General features: G+C 36.6%; 2 protein-coding genes across 8 annotated transcripts in view; one reads left to right on the forward strand and one right to left on the reverse strand.

The window, feature by feature from the left end:
* Nucleotides 1-11731, forward strand: part of CLEC1B (C-type lectin domain family 1 member B) — a 26084-nt gene extending 14353 nt beyond the window's left edge. The window contains exons 1-6 of one of the 2 annotated variants that reach the window (XM_001114790.5): nt 2345-2535; nt 3182-3280; nt 4281-4400; nt 4561-4715; nt 6633-6739; nt 8612-11731. In XM_001114790.5, coding sequence (XP_001114790.2) covers nt 2472-2535; nt 3182-3280; nt 4281-4400; nt 4561-4715; nt 6633-6739; nt 8612-8756 — 690 coding nt within the window. In that variant the 5' untranslated portion in view covers nt 2345-2471 and the 3' untranslated portion in view covers nt 8757-11731. 2 annotated transcript variants of the gene reach the window in all.
* Nucleotides 6196-21499, reverse strand: part of CLEC12A (C-type lectin domain family 12 member A) — a 32152-nt gene continuing 16848 nt past the window's right edge. For 4 of the 6 annotated variants that reach the window (XM_077953562.1, XM_077953564.1, XM_028829242.2 and 1 more), the window contains one exon: nt 19658-20384. In XM_077953562.1, the coding sequence (XP_077809688.1) occupies nt 20228-20384 (157 nt within the window). In that variant the 3' untranslated portion in view covers nt 19658-20227. Of the gene's footprint in view, nt 6862-19657; nt 20385-21499 lie in introns of those variants that run through there. The other 2 variants (XM_077953567.1, XM_077953565.1) reach the window with 2 other exon arrangements.

Raw genomic sequence — 21499 nt, forward strand, 5'->3', positions numbered from 1 at the left:
GAGAGCCTCTGTCTTCACTCAGCTTGCTTCTAACACCACAAAGTCACGTTAGGGGGATAGACAGAAAAGCAAACATGTATTTTGTGGAACACAGATAAGATATAAGACTCTCAGACTGTGGCTGGAATGATCAAAGATCCAAAAAGAAAGATTAAATTACAAGAAGAAAGAGGAATGAAGCAATGGAAAGTCCAGAGTCTGAGATATAGGAAAGGAGTGTCTCCAAAGGCAGCGTGTTAAATACTTCAGGCATTAAATATACCGTTCCAAGCATTAAAGGATCAAGAACTAATCCTGGCACATTCCTGGTGGTTTACAAAAATAAATGGGATATGTTTTATAATGAAATCAGCTGCTCAAGACGTAGAGAATGTGGATACCTCAACAAAGCAATCTAATGGTTATTTTTAATACCATCATAAAGTTTTTGTTAATAAACAAAAACTCTTGACAATAATTACAAAATCTTCTCAATGTCCTTGGATCTTACCTTTACATATCTGATTTAATGTAACGAATTAAGTTTTCATATGTGCCTGTTTGGTACCTTAGAGAACAGAATAAAGCTTTATTAGAAAAGTGTCATTTGAACTATAACCTCTGCACATTTTTTTTCTCTCTGTTACTTTGTCACAGTTATTTTTTCAATTATTTTTTAGTGTTTCTGTATATTTTAGGTAACAAAACACTGAAGTAAGGCAGTGACAGAACCTGAAAGAGGGGGGTTACTGTGACAGAATAGCCTCAGGACTTGCTGATGAGTAGGTGCAGAAAGGAAGGAAGAGAGGATCAAACCCCATTCCAACCCGAATCTTCCAGAAAAGCCTGAGGATTAGTGATGGGAGAGCGAAGAGTCCCTTTTGGCTGAAAGAGAAGTTATGAGAACAGAAGCAGTGGTAGATGAATGGGAAGTGACTGAATTTACCCAGCTTATGATTGGGAATCCCTGAATATTTTAACTGAGATAAGAAACTCAGCAACAAAAATGGTGTTGGGATCTAATGTTTTTTTAAAATTTTTAGTCCTTTCTTAAAATTTGGCATTTATTTCAAGTGTGATTTTTTTAATTAAGAATTAGTTTTGGTAAAAATATTTGAATCATAATAAGTTTGGCTTTCCAAAATTAGGGAATGTCTTTTATGTGTGTTACATTTATTCTTCACCTCATTCTCAAAGTAATTTGAAGAGTATAGAGACAGAAATTTAGAATGAAAGATAATTTTAAGTGAATTGACAAGGAATTCAGAGTGAAGCATATAGCAGGGAAGAAAAAAAATCTACAAGCTATGCCAAAGGGCAAGTTAATAAACAAAATATCGCCTACTACAGCCCACATAACAACTATATTGAAAAGTTGAATACTCTGCTAATTAAAGAAAAATAGAATTTAGATTATTTATAAGGTAAATGCCTACTAAAAGTTTTGCTAGTCATGGCGATTTAACAAAAGTAAAAATCAGCCATAAAACTAAGTAAGAGCTACTCTCTGGCAAAATAGATAACATCCTTCCCAATATTCCTATAATAAACGCATCAGCTAGCTTTGTATGGCTGTGCTTATAACTACTTTCAATGCAAGCTAAGATAATTTAAAAGCACATTTCATAAAGTTAAATATGTGCAATCATATTACATTGTGATGGAAGGGTGCTAGGACTCATTCAGTCTTAAATATTCATCTAAGCACCACTGTACTTGAAATGAAGTGATTTCACCAAATCAAAATTCTTCCATTCCAGGAAACTCACTTTAAAGCACAAACACTAGTAAAGAACAATGCAGCAAGTCACTCACTCTGTATTATTTTACTTTATTTGATAGTTTTCCTTCAATACCTAAATCTAAGCAATATCAGGCCTGCCTCATGTGGATCCTTCAAATAAAAAATAAAATGTGTAAAATATGCAAGAAGTTGTATAAATTCTAGGTTATAATCAGGAATGATCTCCTCCAACACAAGACTATGAAACAGCTAATTTAGCCCCTGTCAGATCCAATTATATTAGACTTGCTTCTCACAACGGGATAAACTATATATCTGCTGGTGAGCTATCCGTGAATTTTCATCAGAAATCTCTCATTTCAGCAATATAATTTAGACTAAGCTAGAGCTAAGATAAAGCAGGAACCTTTGTTCTTGGAAAGGATACATATGATGGAATGCCCCTTTATTTAGTGTTGAAGATTAAAAAAAAAAAAAAAAACAGGGAGCAAATACCCTATCTACTCCTTTACCACAAGTTATTATTATTTTTGTGTGTTTGTGTTCAAGATCCATGTATCTCTGAGCAGCTATGAAAAGGCTTCCTGGAAAACAATAAGCAAAGAAAAAAATGTGTCCCATCTCACATGGTTCTACCCTACTAGAGACAGGAAGATCATATACTGACAGATATTGAGATTGTAAGACTTGGAAACTACATTTTGCAAAGTCATTGAACTCCGAGCTCAGTTGCAGTACTCGGGAAGCCATGCAGGATGAAGATGGATACGTCACCTTAAATATTAAAACTCGAAAACCAGCTCTCATCTCTGGTAAGAATGCTCAGAGCCAATAATTTGGAAATTAATTTAAAAAATGAGTTGATTCAGTTTTTTTCTTTTTCTACTATGGATAGTGTATATAGTTTAATTTCTTTTTCTTGAATGATGTTAATGCTCTAAAGCATTTGAGTAGTGTTTTCATAAGCTCATACAGACCTATTTAGATTACAAGCATCCAATATACATGCAGGGAAAACTGCATTAAGGTTCTGAACGTTTAATGCTGGAGGGCATAGAAGTCAAGGGGATAAGGGAAGAGAATGTTTGGAAGTTTCGTTTTCTGAATGTGAGCAAATGAGTGTGATTCTTCATTTGCTGTTTATTAAAACAATTATTCATGGAATGGGTGGGCATAAGACAAAACAAAACAAAAGATACAAACGCATCAGGCCTTAACAGCAAGTAATATTTTGGCTTGGAGAGGTAAAGTCCATTGGGGATGAGGATGGGTGTGTGGTATGGGAGTGGGCCATGCCTATTGTTGATGATCATCAAGAGAACACAGGTGAGATCTGCCAGCAAAGCTCTTTCTATTACTTGGAGGACCCTGAGAAGGCAGGGGCAGGGGCAGGGGTGAGCCTTCCCCATAGCTAACCCGTACTGCCTGCTCCTTGATATCTTTATTATATGCCTACAGTTGATCCTGCTTCTTCCTCCTGGTGGCGTGTGATGGCCTTGATTCTGCTGATTCTGTGCGTGGGGATGGTTGTTGGGCTGGTAGCTCTGGGGATTTGGTGTAAGTATTGACTCTGCCAGAAATTTGATTGGAGGAAGGTAATACTGAAAGGGTCATGGCATATCCCATTAAGCTTCTCAATGGTCACTATTTGTGTATTTATCACTACTCCAATTGTCCTACAGATAGTTACCAAGAGAATCTCAATAAAGGAGAATGCTGACCATTTCCTTGAGTTTAAGATAAGGTTTTAAGATTTTAATTAATTAAAAGTTATTTTTAAGAATGTACTACCAGCCTTTAAGACCCTCCTCAGTGTGGATCCAAACTATTTTTAAAAACTTCCTTGTCCCTTTTCCTATCTTGCATATCCTAAGAACCAACCAAACTAGAGTTTTTCAATTTCATATATAAATTCCATGTTCCCTTGTCTGAAATTTTTCTCATTCAATTCTCTCTGTCTAACATTTTCTGCTTCTCATTTTGCTTACTAAATTATTGTGCATTTCTTCTTTCTGTAATTCTCACAGCCCTCCAATGGCACACTGTAGTCTGTGGAGTTGTTGCTTGTTTGTGCATTTGTTGATTTTTTAAAAGATGTTAGAATCTAACACTTATCATCCTGTATTTCTTTATTATTTACCTAAATATCACAAGTACTTTAAGCATAACAAGAAATCAGTATGCACTTTTAAATGAATGAATAGTTTGGCATCACAGAAAGTACAGAAAATAAAAGGTCATTCACCTCTACAACTCAGTTGAGAAGCTTGTATTGAAGCAAGTGAATACAAGCTCTGGGGATATTACTGATGTTGGGATTTTTTTATTTGTCATTGTCTCCTTCAAACAGTTCACTCATTAACCCTCAGGTGTCAGTTCTATTTCTTGATTTGTTCTTTATAGCCCCTTCACACTTTTCAATATTCATTTAATCATGTGTATCTAGTTGACTCCTCACATATTGGCAATGTTAATGAAATGAAAATTCAATGACAGATCTTTGCATCATTTCTATGGTTCTAATTACAAATTATTATTATTTACTTTTTGAATCTAGCTGTCATGCAGCACAATTACCTACAAGATGAGAATGAAAATAGCACAGGAACTCTGCAACAATTAGCAAAGCGTTTCTGCCAATATGTAATAAAACAATCAGAACTAAAGGGCACTTTCAGTAAGTACTGTTTTTTTAACCTCTTCATCTCTCCAACCCCTGGAGCATTTCTCTTATGGCAACTGAAGGGAGTCTTGAGATATGCAGAAAACATTGAATGTGGAGAACATGTAAGCCCAATTTAGAAAAAATACACCATTCCTGTGCTTGGTTTCTCCAGAAGGTCATAAATGCAGCCCCTGTGACACAAACTGGAGATACTATGGAGATAACTGCTATGGGTTCTTCAAGCACAACTTAACATGGAAAGAGAGTAAGCAGTACTGCACTGACTTGAATGCTACTCTACTGAAGATTGACAACCATAACATTCTGGTAAGAAGATTCTTATGTCAAATATTTTGGAGGCAAGGGAGAGAAACCTCAAATGTAACACTTGACCTTTTTTGTTTTTTACATTTTTCTTAACATCTTTCCGTTTGTACTAATCTAAGAACCTTATGAAACCTAGTAAGAACTACAGAACCCAAATATTCAATCCAATCATAATATTCTACAACGTTGCTAGAGTTGATCAGTCAAATTGACTTGTCCCTTCCTGACAGCTCAGGACATAGTGGGTCACACGTAAAGAGTCAGCCCAGCAATATTCATATTTATTTGTATCCTCTGTTGTTCTAACTTGCTGTGCTGTCCGCTTACTGTTTCTGTGGACTCAGACTCATGCGGGAGATATCCAGTTAAACAAATTAGCTTTTCTTTCCACTCCAGCAAAATAAGATAGTTTTCTAAAAATCTCAGCTCTATTATATAGAGATTAATTCGAGACATATATGCATATCCTGAATTTGTATTAGTCTAGGCAGATGCCAGGTTGAAGATTTATAACTAAAAGTAGTCATGCAACTTTTCGAGAATAAGAAATTGTATAGTTGGATTTCAGGTAGAATTTATCTGTCAGTTCCTATTGGGAATTATAGAATATTGATATATTTTAAAGAAAATATTAGGAAATAACAGAAAGGTTCCTGGTGGCTCAAGCTTTAAGAAATAAACAGTCAGGCCGGGCGCGGTGGCTCAAGCCTGTAATCCCAGCACTTTGGGAGGCCGAGACGGGCGGATCACGAGGTCAGGAGATCGAGACCATCCTGGCGAACACGGTGAAACCCCGTCTCTACTAAAAAATACAAAAAACTAGCCGGGCGAGGCGGCGGGCGCCTGTAGTCCCAGCTACTCGGGAGGCTGAGGCAGGAGAATGGCGTAAACCCGGGGGGCGGAGCTTGCAGTGAGCTGAGATCCGGCCACTGCACTCCAGCCCGGGCGACAGAGCCAGACTCCGTCTCAAAAAAAAAAAAAAAAAAAAAAAAAAAAAAAAGAAATAAACAGTCACACATGACTTTCACACAATATCTCCTGTGGAATGCCATTTTGAGTCTCACATATCTGCCAAGAAGCTCAAGTCATTTTTTATTTACCAAGAATGCATCATCACTTGTTATTCTGGGAGGTCTGAGAATGTATAAGCATTTGGCCTTCACATAATTTTGTTACCCATAGGTTGATTGATTCACTTATTCCTTCATTAATTCAACAACTATGTGCTGAAACTATTCCAGAATTTGGACCTATGCAGTTAATAAGACAGAAAGAAAAATCTTTAACCTCAAAGAGAGTATACTCTAGTTAAAGCAACAGCCAAGAAACAAAACAAATGATATAGTATATAGTTTACTAGATAGTGATAATTGCTAATTAGAAGAAAGTAAATAGGGAAAGGTAGATGTACGTTATTTATAAATCGTTTTGAGAAAGACATCATAAATGCCTTTATACAATTAACTAAAACAAGTTAATACTTCTATATATAAGATTTTATAGGCAAGACGAGCAATAAAACCAAAGCAGGTAGGACTTTAAGGAATATACAGCTCATCAACAATATATTTCTTTGTGTTTCCTTTCTCTGTTTACATGTATTCCTTTGAATCATATTTGGTATTCTATTTGGGAGTATAATCCTCGACTGACTGAAGATCTAAATATATGTCATAAAACAAAGCAAGATTAGAATATCAGCTATTTTGTGTACAATTTTACCTGTGTCCTACTTTTTTTTTAAGTTCTCAGACAAGTCAAATTGGGACAATTTCAAACATCAAATGTAATTCATTAATATTAATATAGACATGTAATCCAACATTTTTTGTCCAACGTCTTATCACGAAGCTTGTCTGTCATTACCAAGAGCTGTGGAGGGATTCTGATTATTGTGTTTATTTATGTTTACTATAGGAATATATCAAAGCCAGAACTGGTTTAATTCGTTGGGTCGGATTATCTCGCCAGAAGTCCAATGAGGTCTGGAAGTGGGAGGATGGCTCGGTTCTCTCAGAAAATATGTAAGTCACTGGACACTTAGAATAGGAGGCAGTACTAGAAACTCTTATTCTTGAGATTTCCTTTTCTTTCAGTCCAAGTCACTACTATGGATTGTATAAGCAGCAGCTGGTTCATTTACCTGCTAATTCAAACAAGAGAGTACTGGTCATAAGACAATTCTTCTTTCCCCTCTCTCCCATTCTTTTGCTCTTTGTCTAAGCCACAATCCACCTTTATCTCTGATATTATTCCCATTCATTTTTACATTCAACTTTACCATGGAACACTGTGTGCATATATGTGTGTGTGTGTGTGTGTGTGTGTGTGCACGCGCGCGCGCACGGGCACGCATGCGTGCGTGTGTGTGTGTTCGTGTTTTGCTTGCTCTGATTATCTTCATATATTTTTGAAACAAAATTTCATTATCATTATTTTACAGTTGACAGTTGTTACCTTGAGAGTCCTTTTGAATTTTCAGTGTTATTTTGCCTACTCTTCTATTCTAGGAGTCTCCAAGAATTCGATACTTTGTAGTTCACAAGATAATTCCAATGTCCATTAATGAAGCTTCATCCTTCTACAAACAATCCAGGCAAAGGGACTAATTGCATTAAGAGTTGAGTTGCTTCCTATATGGCTTTCTAATCTCTAGTCTCGACATCTTTTGTTCATCCTGTACATCAAAACTGCAGTCTCTCTTCAATTAAAATTTAAACTGATAACCAAAACTTATATAATCTGATAATTACTCAAATTATTAATTAAATTTTTAAACAAATATTTATTAAGTATTTGCTATAGGTAGAATCTTAGGATACTACAACTACAAGCAAGCCTCTTCACAGACCTTGGGCTTTATCTGCTATCTCCCATTGCTTGCTGCCTCATTCACAGTATTGCAGGCAAATTAGTGTTCTTTCCATTCTTCCAACAAATCAAACTTGTTCTGTTGCCTTAAGACTTTTGTCTTGCTATTTTCTTCTGCTAGAATGCTCTGCCTTCACAACTCCATGACCATCTATCTCCTGTGACTCAAGTCTCTCTTTAAACATCACTTCTTCAATGAGGCTAACTCTACCCAAACTAAATTAGCCTCCCTTAAACCCACATCCATACAGTCTACCACTGTTTTGTTTCTTTGTAACTCTTACCATTGTCTGAATTTTTCTTGTCTATTTTTTGTGGGCTTCCTGCTGGTATCGCCCCATTGAAATGAAAGTTCCCCAACAAGAAAGACATTATCTTCCTTGTCTTTCTTTATCAGTGTGTCCTCAGCACGTAGAAAATCTTTGCCACATGGTTCTGCAGATATTTTCTAAATAAACTAATAAGTATATGTTCCTTGTCCTCTCATTATAAGCAGTTTAGAAAGAAATAAATATAACTTAACAGACAATTAAAATACAGCATGCTGTCTTAGATGATTTATCTTGTAACAGAAAGCCTGATTTCAAAACTACTGAATCAACTCACTTTTCCACGAGTGTATTCCCATCCATTGCAGCTACTTGTCCTGTAGGGCTCTTCCATCTCCTGTCAGTTCATCTAAGCCCTGACCTTCCATCAATACTGAACTAAAGTCTGATCTTGTAGATAACGCATTTTCCCATTATTCTGGAGCCATCTCCATCACTTCTTCAGGGCTCCTATTGTACCTAGAGTTCCATTGCTCCCAATCTTATGCTACATGAAATTGATATTGGGCTTTTCAAATATACGTACCTTGTACTGCCAAGCAGCGTGGAAGTTTCTCAACAATGAGAATTGCTTTTTCTTTTTTCCTATTTTCCTCAGAGACTCTATTTGGTGCATCAAACTACTATACACAGAGTATGATTACTGATTGTTTGCTTAGTTTTCAAAGGAATTTATTCTAACTTTCCCATTCACAGGTTTGAGCTTTTGGAAGATGGAAAAGGAAATATGAACTGTGCTTATTTTCATAATGGGAAAATGCACCCTACCTTCTGTGAAAACAAACATTATTTAATGTGTGAGAGGAAGGCTGGCATGACCAAGGTTGACCAACTACCTTAATGCAAAGAGATGGATAGGATAACACAGATAAGGGCTTTATTGTACAATAAAAGATATGTATGAATGAATCAGTAGCTGAAAATTGCGTATTTCTCCCTTTCTTCTCTTTGGAGTTATTTTTAATATTATCTTTCCTATCAGAATTCCCTAGTCTCTTCTTTGAATATACAGAAACAATAACATGAGTTTATCATTTACTTCCCAATTATTCTATTTTCCTTTAATTTTCATTCTTCTTGTCCTCCATTTCTAATTACCTGAACATAGTATGATTTACTGCATCTTCAGATATATACACATAAAATCAAAATCAGGCCAATATAGGTTAGGGCTTAATTAATATAAGTTGTGCAAAAAGTTGTTGAAATCTGTCCAAACTATCTAGGTTTGAAAGGCAGTGTAAGATAGTAAAAGGAATATTAAACTTAGAATCAGCAAAATAATTTAGGTGTCAATTATGTAAATGACAATCATGAACCAGTTTCATAGCCTTTTTAACTTCCTTTTTCTCATATTTAAAATAGAAATAATAACACCCATCTTTTATACCTCACAGTTCTACAATCTAAAATAAAACTTTAGAGTGTTAACTGTACTAGAAACTCCATGAAAGCGAAGAGTATGACTTCCCCATTCACTATTCTGTTACCAGCACCAACCCCAGACCCTGGCTCACAAAACAGAGAGATATTAGTTTCTCATTGTATAAGATAATTCATGAGAAAAATACCTCAATCATTAAAACATTACACAAATACAATTACTATTCCAAGTCTACCTCTGGTTAGATTCAACAGTAGTAATTTTCTGTGCTAGAGAAGGAAAAGAAAGTTTGCAAGAAAACTCATGGGGTTTGTAAAATGAATAAATGCTTCTTAACAAGTTTCAGAGGCTACTAGACAAAAGGACAAGTAAGAATGCTTTATCTAGCGTTTTCCTAACAGTTCTGTGCTTTATTTTTGCTGAGTAACTGAGGAAGCATTTACAGAATATGTAGAAAGTCACTCTTTCACAGGATATAGGCAAAAGTTGCATTTCTTTCCCACAGCTTCCCTTTTTAAACTAGTGGATACAATTTATGAACATGATTCTCAAACATCTCAACGGAGGTGCTGGTCAAAACATAGAGAAACCAAATAGGAAACACAAATGCTGATGTTACTCAGTGGGAAGACTGAGGACACACAGAGACCTGGGTTTTTACCAGCACCATGACACAATTCTTATACAAGTAGTCTTTAATACAGTTAGAGAAATATCACTACTTTAGAACTTACTCTCTATGTGGCTTTGGATAAGTAATTTAGTGTCTTTAAAACTGTATTTTCTCATCTTGAAATGGGTTTGATATTATTACCTTGCTCATAAGTTAATTGTGAAGATCATTTAATATGATTATGTAAAGTATTGATCAGAATTCCAAGCATGTAACACATCCTTAATAAATGTGTGTTACTCTTAAAGCTCTGTGCACTAACACTCAAAGACACTTGAATCTTTATCTTTTTTCTAGACTATCAATAAATAAGCAGATTTGGAGGGCTTAGGAACAATAACAGAAATACCTCAAATTTTACTTGTTACTTCAAATGTCTGGAGATCTTGGATTTGGGTAATGGTATCAGTATGTTTTTTATTTTGAACTGTCTATTTAGAGAAACTAAATAGAAACTAATAATTCAGAAAACTGTCCAAAATTAGTATCTCTGGACTTTGTTTCATCCCCCCAAAATGGAAAAATATATGTGTATACATCACTATAGCACACATAAACTTAGAAGAATAATATCTTAGTGCATGGCAACAATACAATTAAAACTGTAAGCCAATCACTGTCATTTTTTTTCTGGTATTCCTATCTAAAGCATCTTATACATAAAATCAAAACAGCACAAATGTTAGTAGCACAGGTCAGACCACCTCATTTCAAATACTAAATCTTTTACATGTTATCTAAGTGAACTTCAGCAACATTTGACTTCTGCCTTGTTCAATTTGAAACTAACCTACAGGCATGCTTTAGAAATATTGTGGGTTCAGTTCCAGACCACCACAATAAAGCAATTACTGCAATAAAGTGAGTCACACTAATTATTTGTTTTCCCAATTCATATAAAAGTTACGTTTGCATTACACTGTCTTCTATTAAGTATGTAATAGCATTATGTCTAAAAAATGTACACAGTTTTGTTAAAAATACTTTATTGCTAAAAATGCTAACAATTATTTGAGTCTTTAGTGAGTGAAAATCTTTTTTTGCTGGTGGAGCCTTGATGTTGATGGCTGCTGATGGATCAGAGCAGTGGTTGCTGAAGGATGGGGTAGATGTGGCTATTTTTAAAATAAGACAACAGTGAAGTTTGTGGTGTTAATTTAGTCTTCCTTTTATGAAATTTTTATCTGTAGCATGAGATGCTGTTAAATAGCATTTTACTCATAGTAAACTTCTTTCAAAATTGAAGTCAGTCCTCTCAAATCCTGCTACTGCTTTATCAACTAAGTTTATGCAGTATTCTGAATACTTTATTATCACTTCAACAATGTTCACAGCGTGTTCACTGGGAGTAATATTTGTCTCAAGAACCATTTTCTTTGCTCATCCATAAAAATCAGCTCCTCATTTATTAAAGTTTCCTGATAAAATTGCATCAATTAAGCCACATCTCCAGGTTCCACTTCCAGTTCTAGTTCTCTTGCTATTTCCACCATACCTGCAGTTACTCCCACCACTGAAGTCCTGAACCCCTCAAAGTCATCCATGAGGGTTGGATTCAACTTCTTCCAAGTGTCTGTTAATGTTGATACTTTGTCCTCCTTCCATGAATCACAAATCTTTTTAATGGCATCTAGAATGGTAAATCGTTTGCAGGCGGTTTTCAATTAACTTCGCTCTGATATGTAAGAAGAATCACTATCTGTGGCAGTTATAGCCTTCTGATGTGTATTCCTTAAAGAATAAAACTTGAAAGTCAAAATTACTCCTTGATTCATTGGTTGCAGAAACGGATGCTGTGTTAGCAGGAATGAAAACATTAACCTCCTGGTCCATGTCTATAAGAGCTCTTGAGTGACTAGGTGCATTGTCAATGAGCTGTAATATTTTGAAAAGAAAAAAAAAGACCTCTTTTTTGCTTCTGAGCAGCGTTTCTCAACAATGGGCTTAAAATACTCAGTAAGCAATGCTATAAACAAATGTGCTGTCATCCAGACATTGTTGTTTCATTTGTAGAGCATTGGCAGGTTACATTTAGCATAATTCTTAAGATCCCTAGGACTTTTGAAATGGTAAAAGACTACTGGCTTTAACTTAAAGTCACCAGCTGCTTTAGGCCCTAACAAGAGAGTCAGCTTGTCCTTTGAAGATTTCAAGCCAGATGTTGACTTTTCCTCTCTAGGTATAAAAATCCTAGATGACATGTCTTTCCAATACAAAGCTGTTTCATCTATGCTAAAAATCTATTGTTCAGTGTAGACACCTTCAGTTATCTTAGCTATATCTTCTGGGTAATTTGCTGCAGTTTCTACATCAGCACTTGCTGCTTCTTCTTTCGTTTTTATGTTAAGGAGATGGCTTCTTTCCTTAAACCTCATGACCCAACCTCTGCTAGCTTCTAACTTTTCTTCTGCAGCTTCTTCACCTCTCTCACCCATCATAGAATTGACAAGAGTTAGGATCTTGCTCTGGATTAGGCTTTGACTTAAGAGAATGTTGTGATTGATTTCATCTTCTATCTAGACTACTAAACTTTCTCCATATCAGTGATAAGCCTATCTTGTTTTCTTATTATTTGTGTGTTCTCTGGAGCAGCACTTGTAATTTCTTTCAAGAATTTTTTCTTTACATTCACATCTTGGTTAGCTGTTTTATATAATAAGCCTAGCTTTTGGCCTATCTGGGCTTTCGACATGCCTTCCTCACTAAGTTTAATCCTTTTTAGCTTTTGATTTAAAGTAAGAGACATGCGACTCTTCCTTTACTTGAACACTTACAGGTCTTTGTAGGGCCATTATTGGCCTATTTTTAATATTGTTAGGGCTTAGTAAATATAAGGAGGCCTAAGGAAAAGTAGAGAGATGAGGGAACAATTGTTCAGTGGAACCGTCAGAACATACACAGCATTTATTGGTATTTATCAATAAAGTTAACTGTCTTATATGGGTACAGTTCATGGTGTTGTTAGGAATAACGCTCAAAATCCTAAGGAAATTAAACACTCAAACAAAGGATTCTTAGCAAAGCAATTTTACTTCTGCACAGAGGGGTGCCTCCTTGGCCAGTTACCATGAGAGCACACCTAAACAGAGGGGCACGAGAGCCTTTATTCCTGATGCAAGTCCTGCCCGTGTACCTTTTCCCCATTGGCTGGGCTCAGGTCGTACACTCTAAACTCATCCTGGTTGGCTAAACATTTGATTTTTATTTTTAGATAGGGCGGGCACGTAAAAGAATTGGAGAGGAAGGGGAAGGGGTGTCTGTAATGAGCTAGAAAGTTAGTCCTCTTTCCAAATAAGGAAAGGAAAGTGAGCTGGTACTGATAACGCCTGGTACTGTGGCATGCCTGGGCATCTAACAAGGCAAAAAGAAAAAAAGGTGAAAAAAGGTGGAGGGGTACTATGAATTAAAGAATAAAAGATTGATCAGATTATTTGAAGAGCAACTTCATCATATCGCGCAACTTCCCCCTTTCCCTTTTATCATAACTCTTTCTCTTCAAATCTTTCTAACATAATTTGGCTCCATTGTTCTACTTGGTCTTCTTGAAGGAAAAGCCTATTTGAATCGGGGGAGGAGGATCCTAAGAGGTTTTAGTGAGAGCTATTTCAATAAGTCTTTGAATTAATCCTCAGGCACAGGGTACAATGCAGCATCCTACTAGAATAAGCAACCCCTTTCCAATGGCCAGAGAGAGGATTGAGGACATAAGTCCCTTCCATCTACCGAACAAATTTCCTATTAAATTTGTGAAGGGATCATTTAGTTCAGAATTTTTGGCTAACTCATTTGATAGGGCAGTAAGACCCTGTAATGCTTTAGTTACGGTCTGCCAGGAGCAGTGTTATTAGGGATATAAGTACAGCATTGAATCCTGATCGTGACACAAACTCCACCTTCTTTTGCTAGTATCATGTCTAATGCTATCCTATTTTCCCAGGCCATTTGACTGGTGGGTCCGAAGGAATTAATAAAGATCAAAGAACAATTAACACATTGGAATATTGTCAGACATAAAATTTATAAATGAAAGGCTAATCTAAGAAAGAAAAAACCCAGATAAATGCTTACTGTCTAATTGGGAAAATTTTACAGATAATTTTGCTGTCTTTGAAATTATTCTGTATTCAAGGTAGCATTTTTTCCCATTCTAATACCACTTGCTAATTTTACTATAAAAATAAATATTTTCAACAACAAAAATTGCAAAATAAAAAAGCACATAAACCATATCATCTTAGAATCTCATCTTCCTCATTATATGTATAAGAAAACAGGCAAGGTGCAATGGCTTACACCTGTAATCCCAGTACTTTAGGAGGCTGAGGTGGGTGGATTACTTCAGTTCAGGAGTTTGAGACCAGCCTGGGCAACATGGCAAACACTGTCTCTACAAAAAAAAAAAAAAAAAAATTTAGCTGGCTGTGGTGACACATGCCGGTAGTTCCAGCTACTTGGGAGGCTGAGGTGGGAGGATTGCTTGAACCCAAGAGGTCAAGGCTGCAGTGAGATATGATCATGCCATTGCTCTCTAGCCTGGGCAACAGCATGAGATCCTGTCAAAGAGAAGAAAGGAAAGAGGGAAGGAAGCAAGAAAGGAAGAGAAGGGAAGGGAAGGGAAGGGAAGGGAAGGGAAGGGAAGGGAAAGGAAAGGGAAGGGAGGGGAAGGGAAGAAAGGAAAGGGAGGGAGGGAGAGAGGAAGAAAGAAAGGAAGGAATATTTGCTTTAGTAATATTAATAATATTGCTAAATATACTAGTAATAGGTGCTCTGTTTTTGGGTGCATATATATTCAGATTGTTATGGTTCTTTCATCATTATGTACTTATTTTATGTCTCTTTTTATGGTTTTTGATTTAAATTATGTTTTGTCTGATATAAGTATAGCTACTCCTGCTCATTTTTGATATGCAATGTGAATTCTTATTTTCCATCCCTTTTCAGTCTATATGTATCTTTACAGTTGAAGTCAGTTTCTTGTAGGCAGTACATAGTTGAATCATTTTTTAAAATCCATTTTTCAGTCTACGTCTTTCACTTGAGAAATTTAATCTGTTTACATTTAAGGTTATTAATAGGTAATAAATTATTTCTGTCGTTTTGCTAATTGTTTTATGATTGTTTTATATATGCCTTTTCCTTTCTCTCTTATTATTTATTATCATGATTTTGTGGTTTCCTGTAGTGGTAACATTTGTCTCATTTTTCTTTCTCATTTGTGTGTCTGCTATACTAATCTGTTTCATACTTTGATATTTTTTCATTATGGTAAATATCATCCTTTTATTTCCCGATGTAGGACTCCCTGAAGCATTTCTTAAAAGGCTGGTCTAGTGATAATTAATTCTCTCAGTGTTTGCTTGTTTGGGAGATTTCATTTCTCATTTTGAAATACAGTTTTGTTGATTGTAGTATTCTTGACTGTTACTTTTTCTCTTTCAGCAGCTTGAATAAAGCATTCTATTTTCTTCCAGCCTATAAGGTTTCTTGCAAAGCAATTCACTTAGTCTAATGGGAATTCCCCTCTATATGACTTGATACTTTGCTCTTGAGGGTTTTAGAATTTTCTCTTTGTCTTCTACTTTTGACCGTTTGACTATAATGTGCTTTGTGTAAGATCTTTTAAGGTTGAATTTTTTTGGAGATCTCTGAACTTCCTTATCTGAAGGTCTATATCTATTGCAAGACTTGAGAAGTTTTCAGCTATTATTTTGTTTAATTGGCTTTTTGTTTGTTTGTTTTTGTTTTTTAGAGATAAGGTCTCACTCTGTCTCTTGGGTTAGAGTGCAGTAGCGTGAACATGACTCACTGCAGCCTTGAACTCCTCAGGCTGGAGTGCAGTGATGTGATCATGGCTCACTTCAGCCTCGAACTCCTAGGCTTAAGCACTCCTCCCACCTTAGCCTCACAAAGTGTTGGAATTACAGGCATGAGCCACCATGCCCAGCCTGTTAAAGGTTTTTATGTCTTTGCACTTCTTTTCTTTTTCTGGAATTTCTACATTTTGAATATTTGCTTCCTTTATGGTATCCCCTATGTCATGTAGAATTCTTCATCCTTTTTTCTTCTTTTTGTTTTGTTTGGGTTATTTCAAAAGTCATATCTTCAAGGTTAGAAATTCTTTATTCTACTTTATCTTGTCTATTGTTGAAGCTGTCAATTATATTATTTCATTTATTAAATTCTTCCAATCTAGGATTTTTATTTGACCTTTTATGACATTTATTGCTTTGTTGAAGTTATTACTCAGATCATGAATTGTTTCCCTAATTTTTATCATCTTCTATATCTCACTGAGTTTCTTTAATATCATAATTTTTAATTATTTCATCAATTTCCTTTTTCTGAAATTTTTTTTCTAGAAAATTACTGGTTTTTTTGGAGGTGTCGTGTTTCCACACTTTTTTTATGTTTCTTGTGTGCTTATGTTGGTATCTGCACATCTGATGTAATGGTTGTTTCCTTTAATTTTATGCATTGGCTTTCATAGGGAAACACTTTTTTCTATAGATGTATGTGTAGTATTGGTTGAGTAGGGTGCTTTGGCTTTGATTCTAGGTGAGCTCAATAGTGTAGTCTCCATATGATTTCTTCAGCTGTAATTAGCATCATTAGTGTCTGATTTCCTCAGTGGCTGAGGCTACGGTGAGACTTTGCTGGGGATGGGAATGCCAGGCAACATGTGTTGCTAGTCTCTTTGCTAAAACATAGCGAGAGTCACCGTTACTGCAGTTCCCAACAATTTCCTCATCTTCATCTGAGACCACCTCAGCTTGGATTTCACTGTCCATATGATTATCAGCATTTTGGTTAAAGCCATTCAACAAATCTCTGTGAAGTTCCAAACTGTCCCACATTTTCCTGTCTTCTTCAGGGCCCTCCAAACTGCTCCAACCTCTGCCCACTACCCAGTTCCAAAGTTGGTTCCACATTTTTGTGTATCTTTACAAGCACTGCCCCACTCTACTGGTACCAATTTACTGTATTAGTTCATTTTCATGCTACTAATAAAGACATACCCAAGACTGGGTAATTTATAAAGAAAAAGAGGTTTAATGGACTCATAGTTCCATGTGGCTGGGGAGGTCTCACAATCGTGGGGGAAGGCGAAAGGCATGTTTTACATTGCAGCAGGAAAGAGAGAGAATAAGAACCAAGTGAAAGTGGTTCCCCCTTATAAAACCATCGGATTTCATGAGACTTATTCACTAGCATGAGAACAGGATGGGGAAAACCGCTCTCCTGATTCAATTCTCTCCCACCAGGTCCCTCCCACAACACGTGGAAATTATGGGAGCTACAATCCAAAATGAGATTTGGCGGGGCACACAGCCAAACGTATCAGCAGGAAACTGCCCAACTCTCCCTATAAAATACCAAGTTAATCACCCCAGGTGAAGCAGTTAATATGCTTCACACAAAAACCATGTTGGGCTGGTTTTATGATAACTGGGTTATCCTCTCGGCAAATATGCCTATTACCCAGGTCAAGGTAAATTTTGGAGTTCAGGGAGCCCCTTTTGCATTGGTGCCCCTCCCACAGAATCACAGGACTGTTTAAGAAGCCTTATCAAATTTGTTGTTCCTTATAGGTCTCACAGATGCAGCTCCCTGCTGGGAACCCAAACCCTTTTTCACCAGAAAAGATAAAATAGGCCTGGCGCGGTGGCTCACGCCTGTAATCCCAGCACTTTGGGAGGCCAACACACCTGGGTGGATCACCTCAGGTCAGGAGTTCCAGACCAGCCTGGGCAACAAGGTGAAACCCCATCCCTACTAAAAATACAAAAATTAGCCAAGTGTGATGGTGGGCACCTGTAATCCCAGCTACTTGGAAGGCTGGGGCAGGAGAATCGCTTGAACCAGGGAGGTGGAGGTTGCAGTGAGCTGAGATCATGCCACTGCACTCCAGCCTGGGTGACAAGAATGGGACTCTGTCTCAAAAAAGAAAAAAGAAAAAAAAAGAAAGAAAAGGTAAAATGATCTGGGGCCAAGAACAAAACAAAACAAAACAAAAAAAAACAAACGAAAACATACAGGTTAATAGAATTATAAAATTTAAGACGTTTAAACAAACTTTGTAGAATGTAGTTGTAAGCCCTTTACCTAAATGCCTTGTGAAAATGGGTACTACATCTGACTGGGAGATGTTTCCCCTTTCTAGTACTACAAAGCTGAAGGCATGTAAATCTGCTCTTTGAGTAAATTTTAATTGAACACGCTGAATGGGAACTAGTAAAATTGCCTGAGCCCACAAAGTATTGGGTAGAAGCTAGAGTGCTAGTCGGCACAAATCCTCCTCTTCATAGCCATTTGTGGCACATTTATTGGGGCTGATGGCAAAAAACTGTAAATACTTCCCAATGACAATACTGAACTGAGAATTTCCACCTGAGAGGCATTTACTGCCTTGCTATGGAATTTTAACTGAAGCTATCCCTATGCTAATAAAAATGATGGTGCTCAAAAGAGTTCCATAAAAAAATAAAAATGATTTACATAGAATCTTGCTACCTGGGGATATTAGGAGAAAGTACTGATAAGTAGGGAGCCTCTTTCCTAGATTCTACCATGCCTGATAGACAGCTTTCATGAGCTGTTGGCTTGTAAATAGCATTTCCCTAATATACAAACATTGTTTGAAAGCTCCTGCTCTGGTTAAAGCAAGGTCAATAAAATCTTTTTCTTTTGAATTATTTGAGTGAAGTATGTTTTTGTAAGCAAATTTATATTTCTCTTTGAGTTCTAAAATTTGGATTGTGATTTTATGACAGTATGGTTATTTTCATAAATTCAAAAAGCATCTTTTAAAACAAAAGAATTTGAGACACTGGTTATTTTACTAAGACTTTAACTAAAATAGCATATTTTTAGGTAAAGTTTAGTCAAGGTCAACTTAAAGAAGCCTATATGACCAATCCATTCTTGCTGCATTTTTAATTAATTAATTAATTCTCTTTTGGAGATGGAGTCTTGCTCTGTCACCCAGGCTGGAGTGCAGTGGTGCGATCTCACTTCACTGGCACCTTTGCCTCTTGGGTTCAAGCGATTCTCCTGCCTCAGCCTGCCGAGTAGCCGGGACTGTAGGGGTGTGCCACCATGCCTGGCAAATTTTTGTATTTTTAATAGAAATGGGATTAAAAATACAAATCCCGTATTTTTACGTGGCTCTCCCTCATTTTGGCATCCCATTGAGCCAGGATCTGTATTTCACTGCAAATGCTCTGCTGCAAAAACTCTACAAGCACGCTTCCCTCTAGGCCCAGTTACTGTCACAGAAGAGGAGGGGGCATAATATTGTAAAGGCTGGTTTTAAAGAACAAAATTAGGTCAAGCTCAAACCCTCCAAATCAAGGAGGGGTACAAAAATGCCTAAACAGCTGATAAAACAAGTTGAGTTGCTTTCTAAATGAGTATGTGTCACTTTTGCATCTACCCCAACCATGAAATTTTTTTGCTTATTATAGAATTACAGGAATATATTTACTAACAGGATAAAAAATACCTTGTAACAAAGCCTCTTGGGTGTAATACTCCCAGTTAAGAGTTATGAAGATAAACATGTCTCTATATATATTTTTTCAGAGCAATGCTTATGCTTGCATAGCTGATTGCTGTATGTCTTTAACAAAAGCCAAGCTTACAGTAGCTCAACACACAGAAGTTAAAAATAAGTCAGTCTCATAACTTGCCTTTTCATTTTTGTTTATTGGCTTTTACTTAAAATAATAATTTTAAGAGGTAATAAATGCATGTCCACATCCATTCTTATCTGGCCTAGAACAATCAATTGGCTAAAAGTCCTTTGACTCATAAGGCCTTCAGCTATAGGGAGTCCCACGGAGTATAGGATGGACCGGAGATGGCGAGCCATGCCACCCTGGCAATGCTATGGGACAAAATTAAAATCTGCTGGTCTTGGATGTTGCCTCTGGCAAATCTTGGCCAGAAGGGGAAGAATGTAAATGAAAAATAAAATTCGAAGGCCCCCCACAACCATCTGAATGGACTTCCTCTTCTCCAGGGTTCAGGCGATGATGGGAAGTGGGAGGAGGGACATGCTTCATTCTACCTCTCCAGCATTAACATTCACAATCTATTCTCTCTGAAGCTTGCTACCTGGATGTTTCATCTGCGTGATAAAATCCCAGGTCCTTAGACAAACTCAACCAATTGTGGTCAACCAGAAAATATTTAAATTTACCTATAGCCTGGAATCCCAACCCCCCACTCTCCTTAAACGTATTTGATTGATGACTCATGCCTCCCTAAAATGTATAAAACCAAGCTGCACTGGATTGGCCATCTTCTCACATATCATTTTTTTTCTATAAATGCAGTAATCATAATGAACATATATTCTATTTATATATCCACAAAACATGTTATTTAAGTCAGATGCGTTTCGTGTAACCCTGAAAGAGAAAGTAAAGAATTACACTTGGCAAGTCAGATATTTGAAACATATTCACAGAAAAAAAAATTACACTTCCAACATGATATTATTGCCCTAGACTCTGCATTGTTTAAACTAAATCTAATTAATGTTCAGAGTATCAAGAATGTCCAAGTTAATTGTTTATGTTGACACATATGCAATGTCAAATACTGCTTCATTTCTCCCTGTTTTTTCCACTTTCTAACATCTGATATTTGCTGTCCTTTGCTTACAGACTTAGCACCCCAGCCCCTTCATGTATAATATAATTTGGAATAATACCATTCTGTAAGATTCTCTAGTCTAGCTGGCCCAGTAGTAAGTCTTGGACCCTGTCTCCCTCAAGTGCTTTTTATAATCATCAAAGTCAGGAATTCACCTGAGGTATGACACCTTAAGTTCAACATCATCTCTAAGTGATATTTTCAAAAGATTTTACTCTCAAGTTCTTTTTTTTTTTTTTTTTTTTTTTTTTGAGACAAGAGTCTTGCTGTGTTGCCTAGGCTGGAGTGCAGTGGCGAGATCTTGGCTCACTGCAAGCTCCGCCTCCTGAGTTCATGCCATTCTCCTGCCTCAGCCTCCTGAGTAGCTGGGACTACAGGCGCCTGCCACCATGCCCGGCTAATTTTTTGTATTTTTAGTGGAGATGGGGTTTCACCATGTTAGCCAGGATGTTCTCGATCTCCTGACCTCCTGATCCGCCTGCCTCGGCCTCCCAAAGTGCTGGGATTACAGGCGTGAGACACCGCGCCTGGCCTTTACTCTGAAGTTCTAATGACCAGCCCATAAATACTAGATTAGTGATCAGGGACTATGCATTAAAAACAAATTTATAAATTAAAAAAAAAAATCTTTTAGAATAATTTAGCATCAATATTTGGGTAAAAAAAATGACATCAACCAGTAAATAAGTTCATCAATTAAATTTTTAAGAATGAGATTTATTTGTGGTGACATAGTACAGATGTCATTTATTATGGCCCCCTCTCAGAAACCCCAAAACAACACAGAGTTAAAAAATGAAAATAAGGTATGTATACATATATATATACACACACACACATATATCACACATACAATTATTATGTACTT

The sequence above is a fragment of the Macaca mulatta genome, chromosome 11 (assembly GCF_049350105.2).
Source record: "Macaca mulatta isolate MMU2019108-1 chromosome 11, T2T-MMU8v2.0, whole genome shotgun sequence".
Classification (NCBI taxonomy): Eukaryota; Metazoa; Chordata; class Mammalia; order Primates; family Cercopithecidae; genus Macaca; species Macaca mulatta.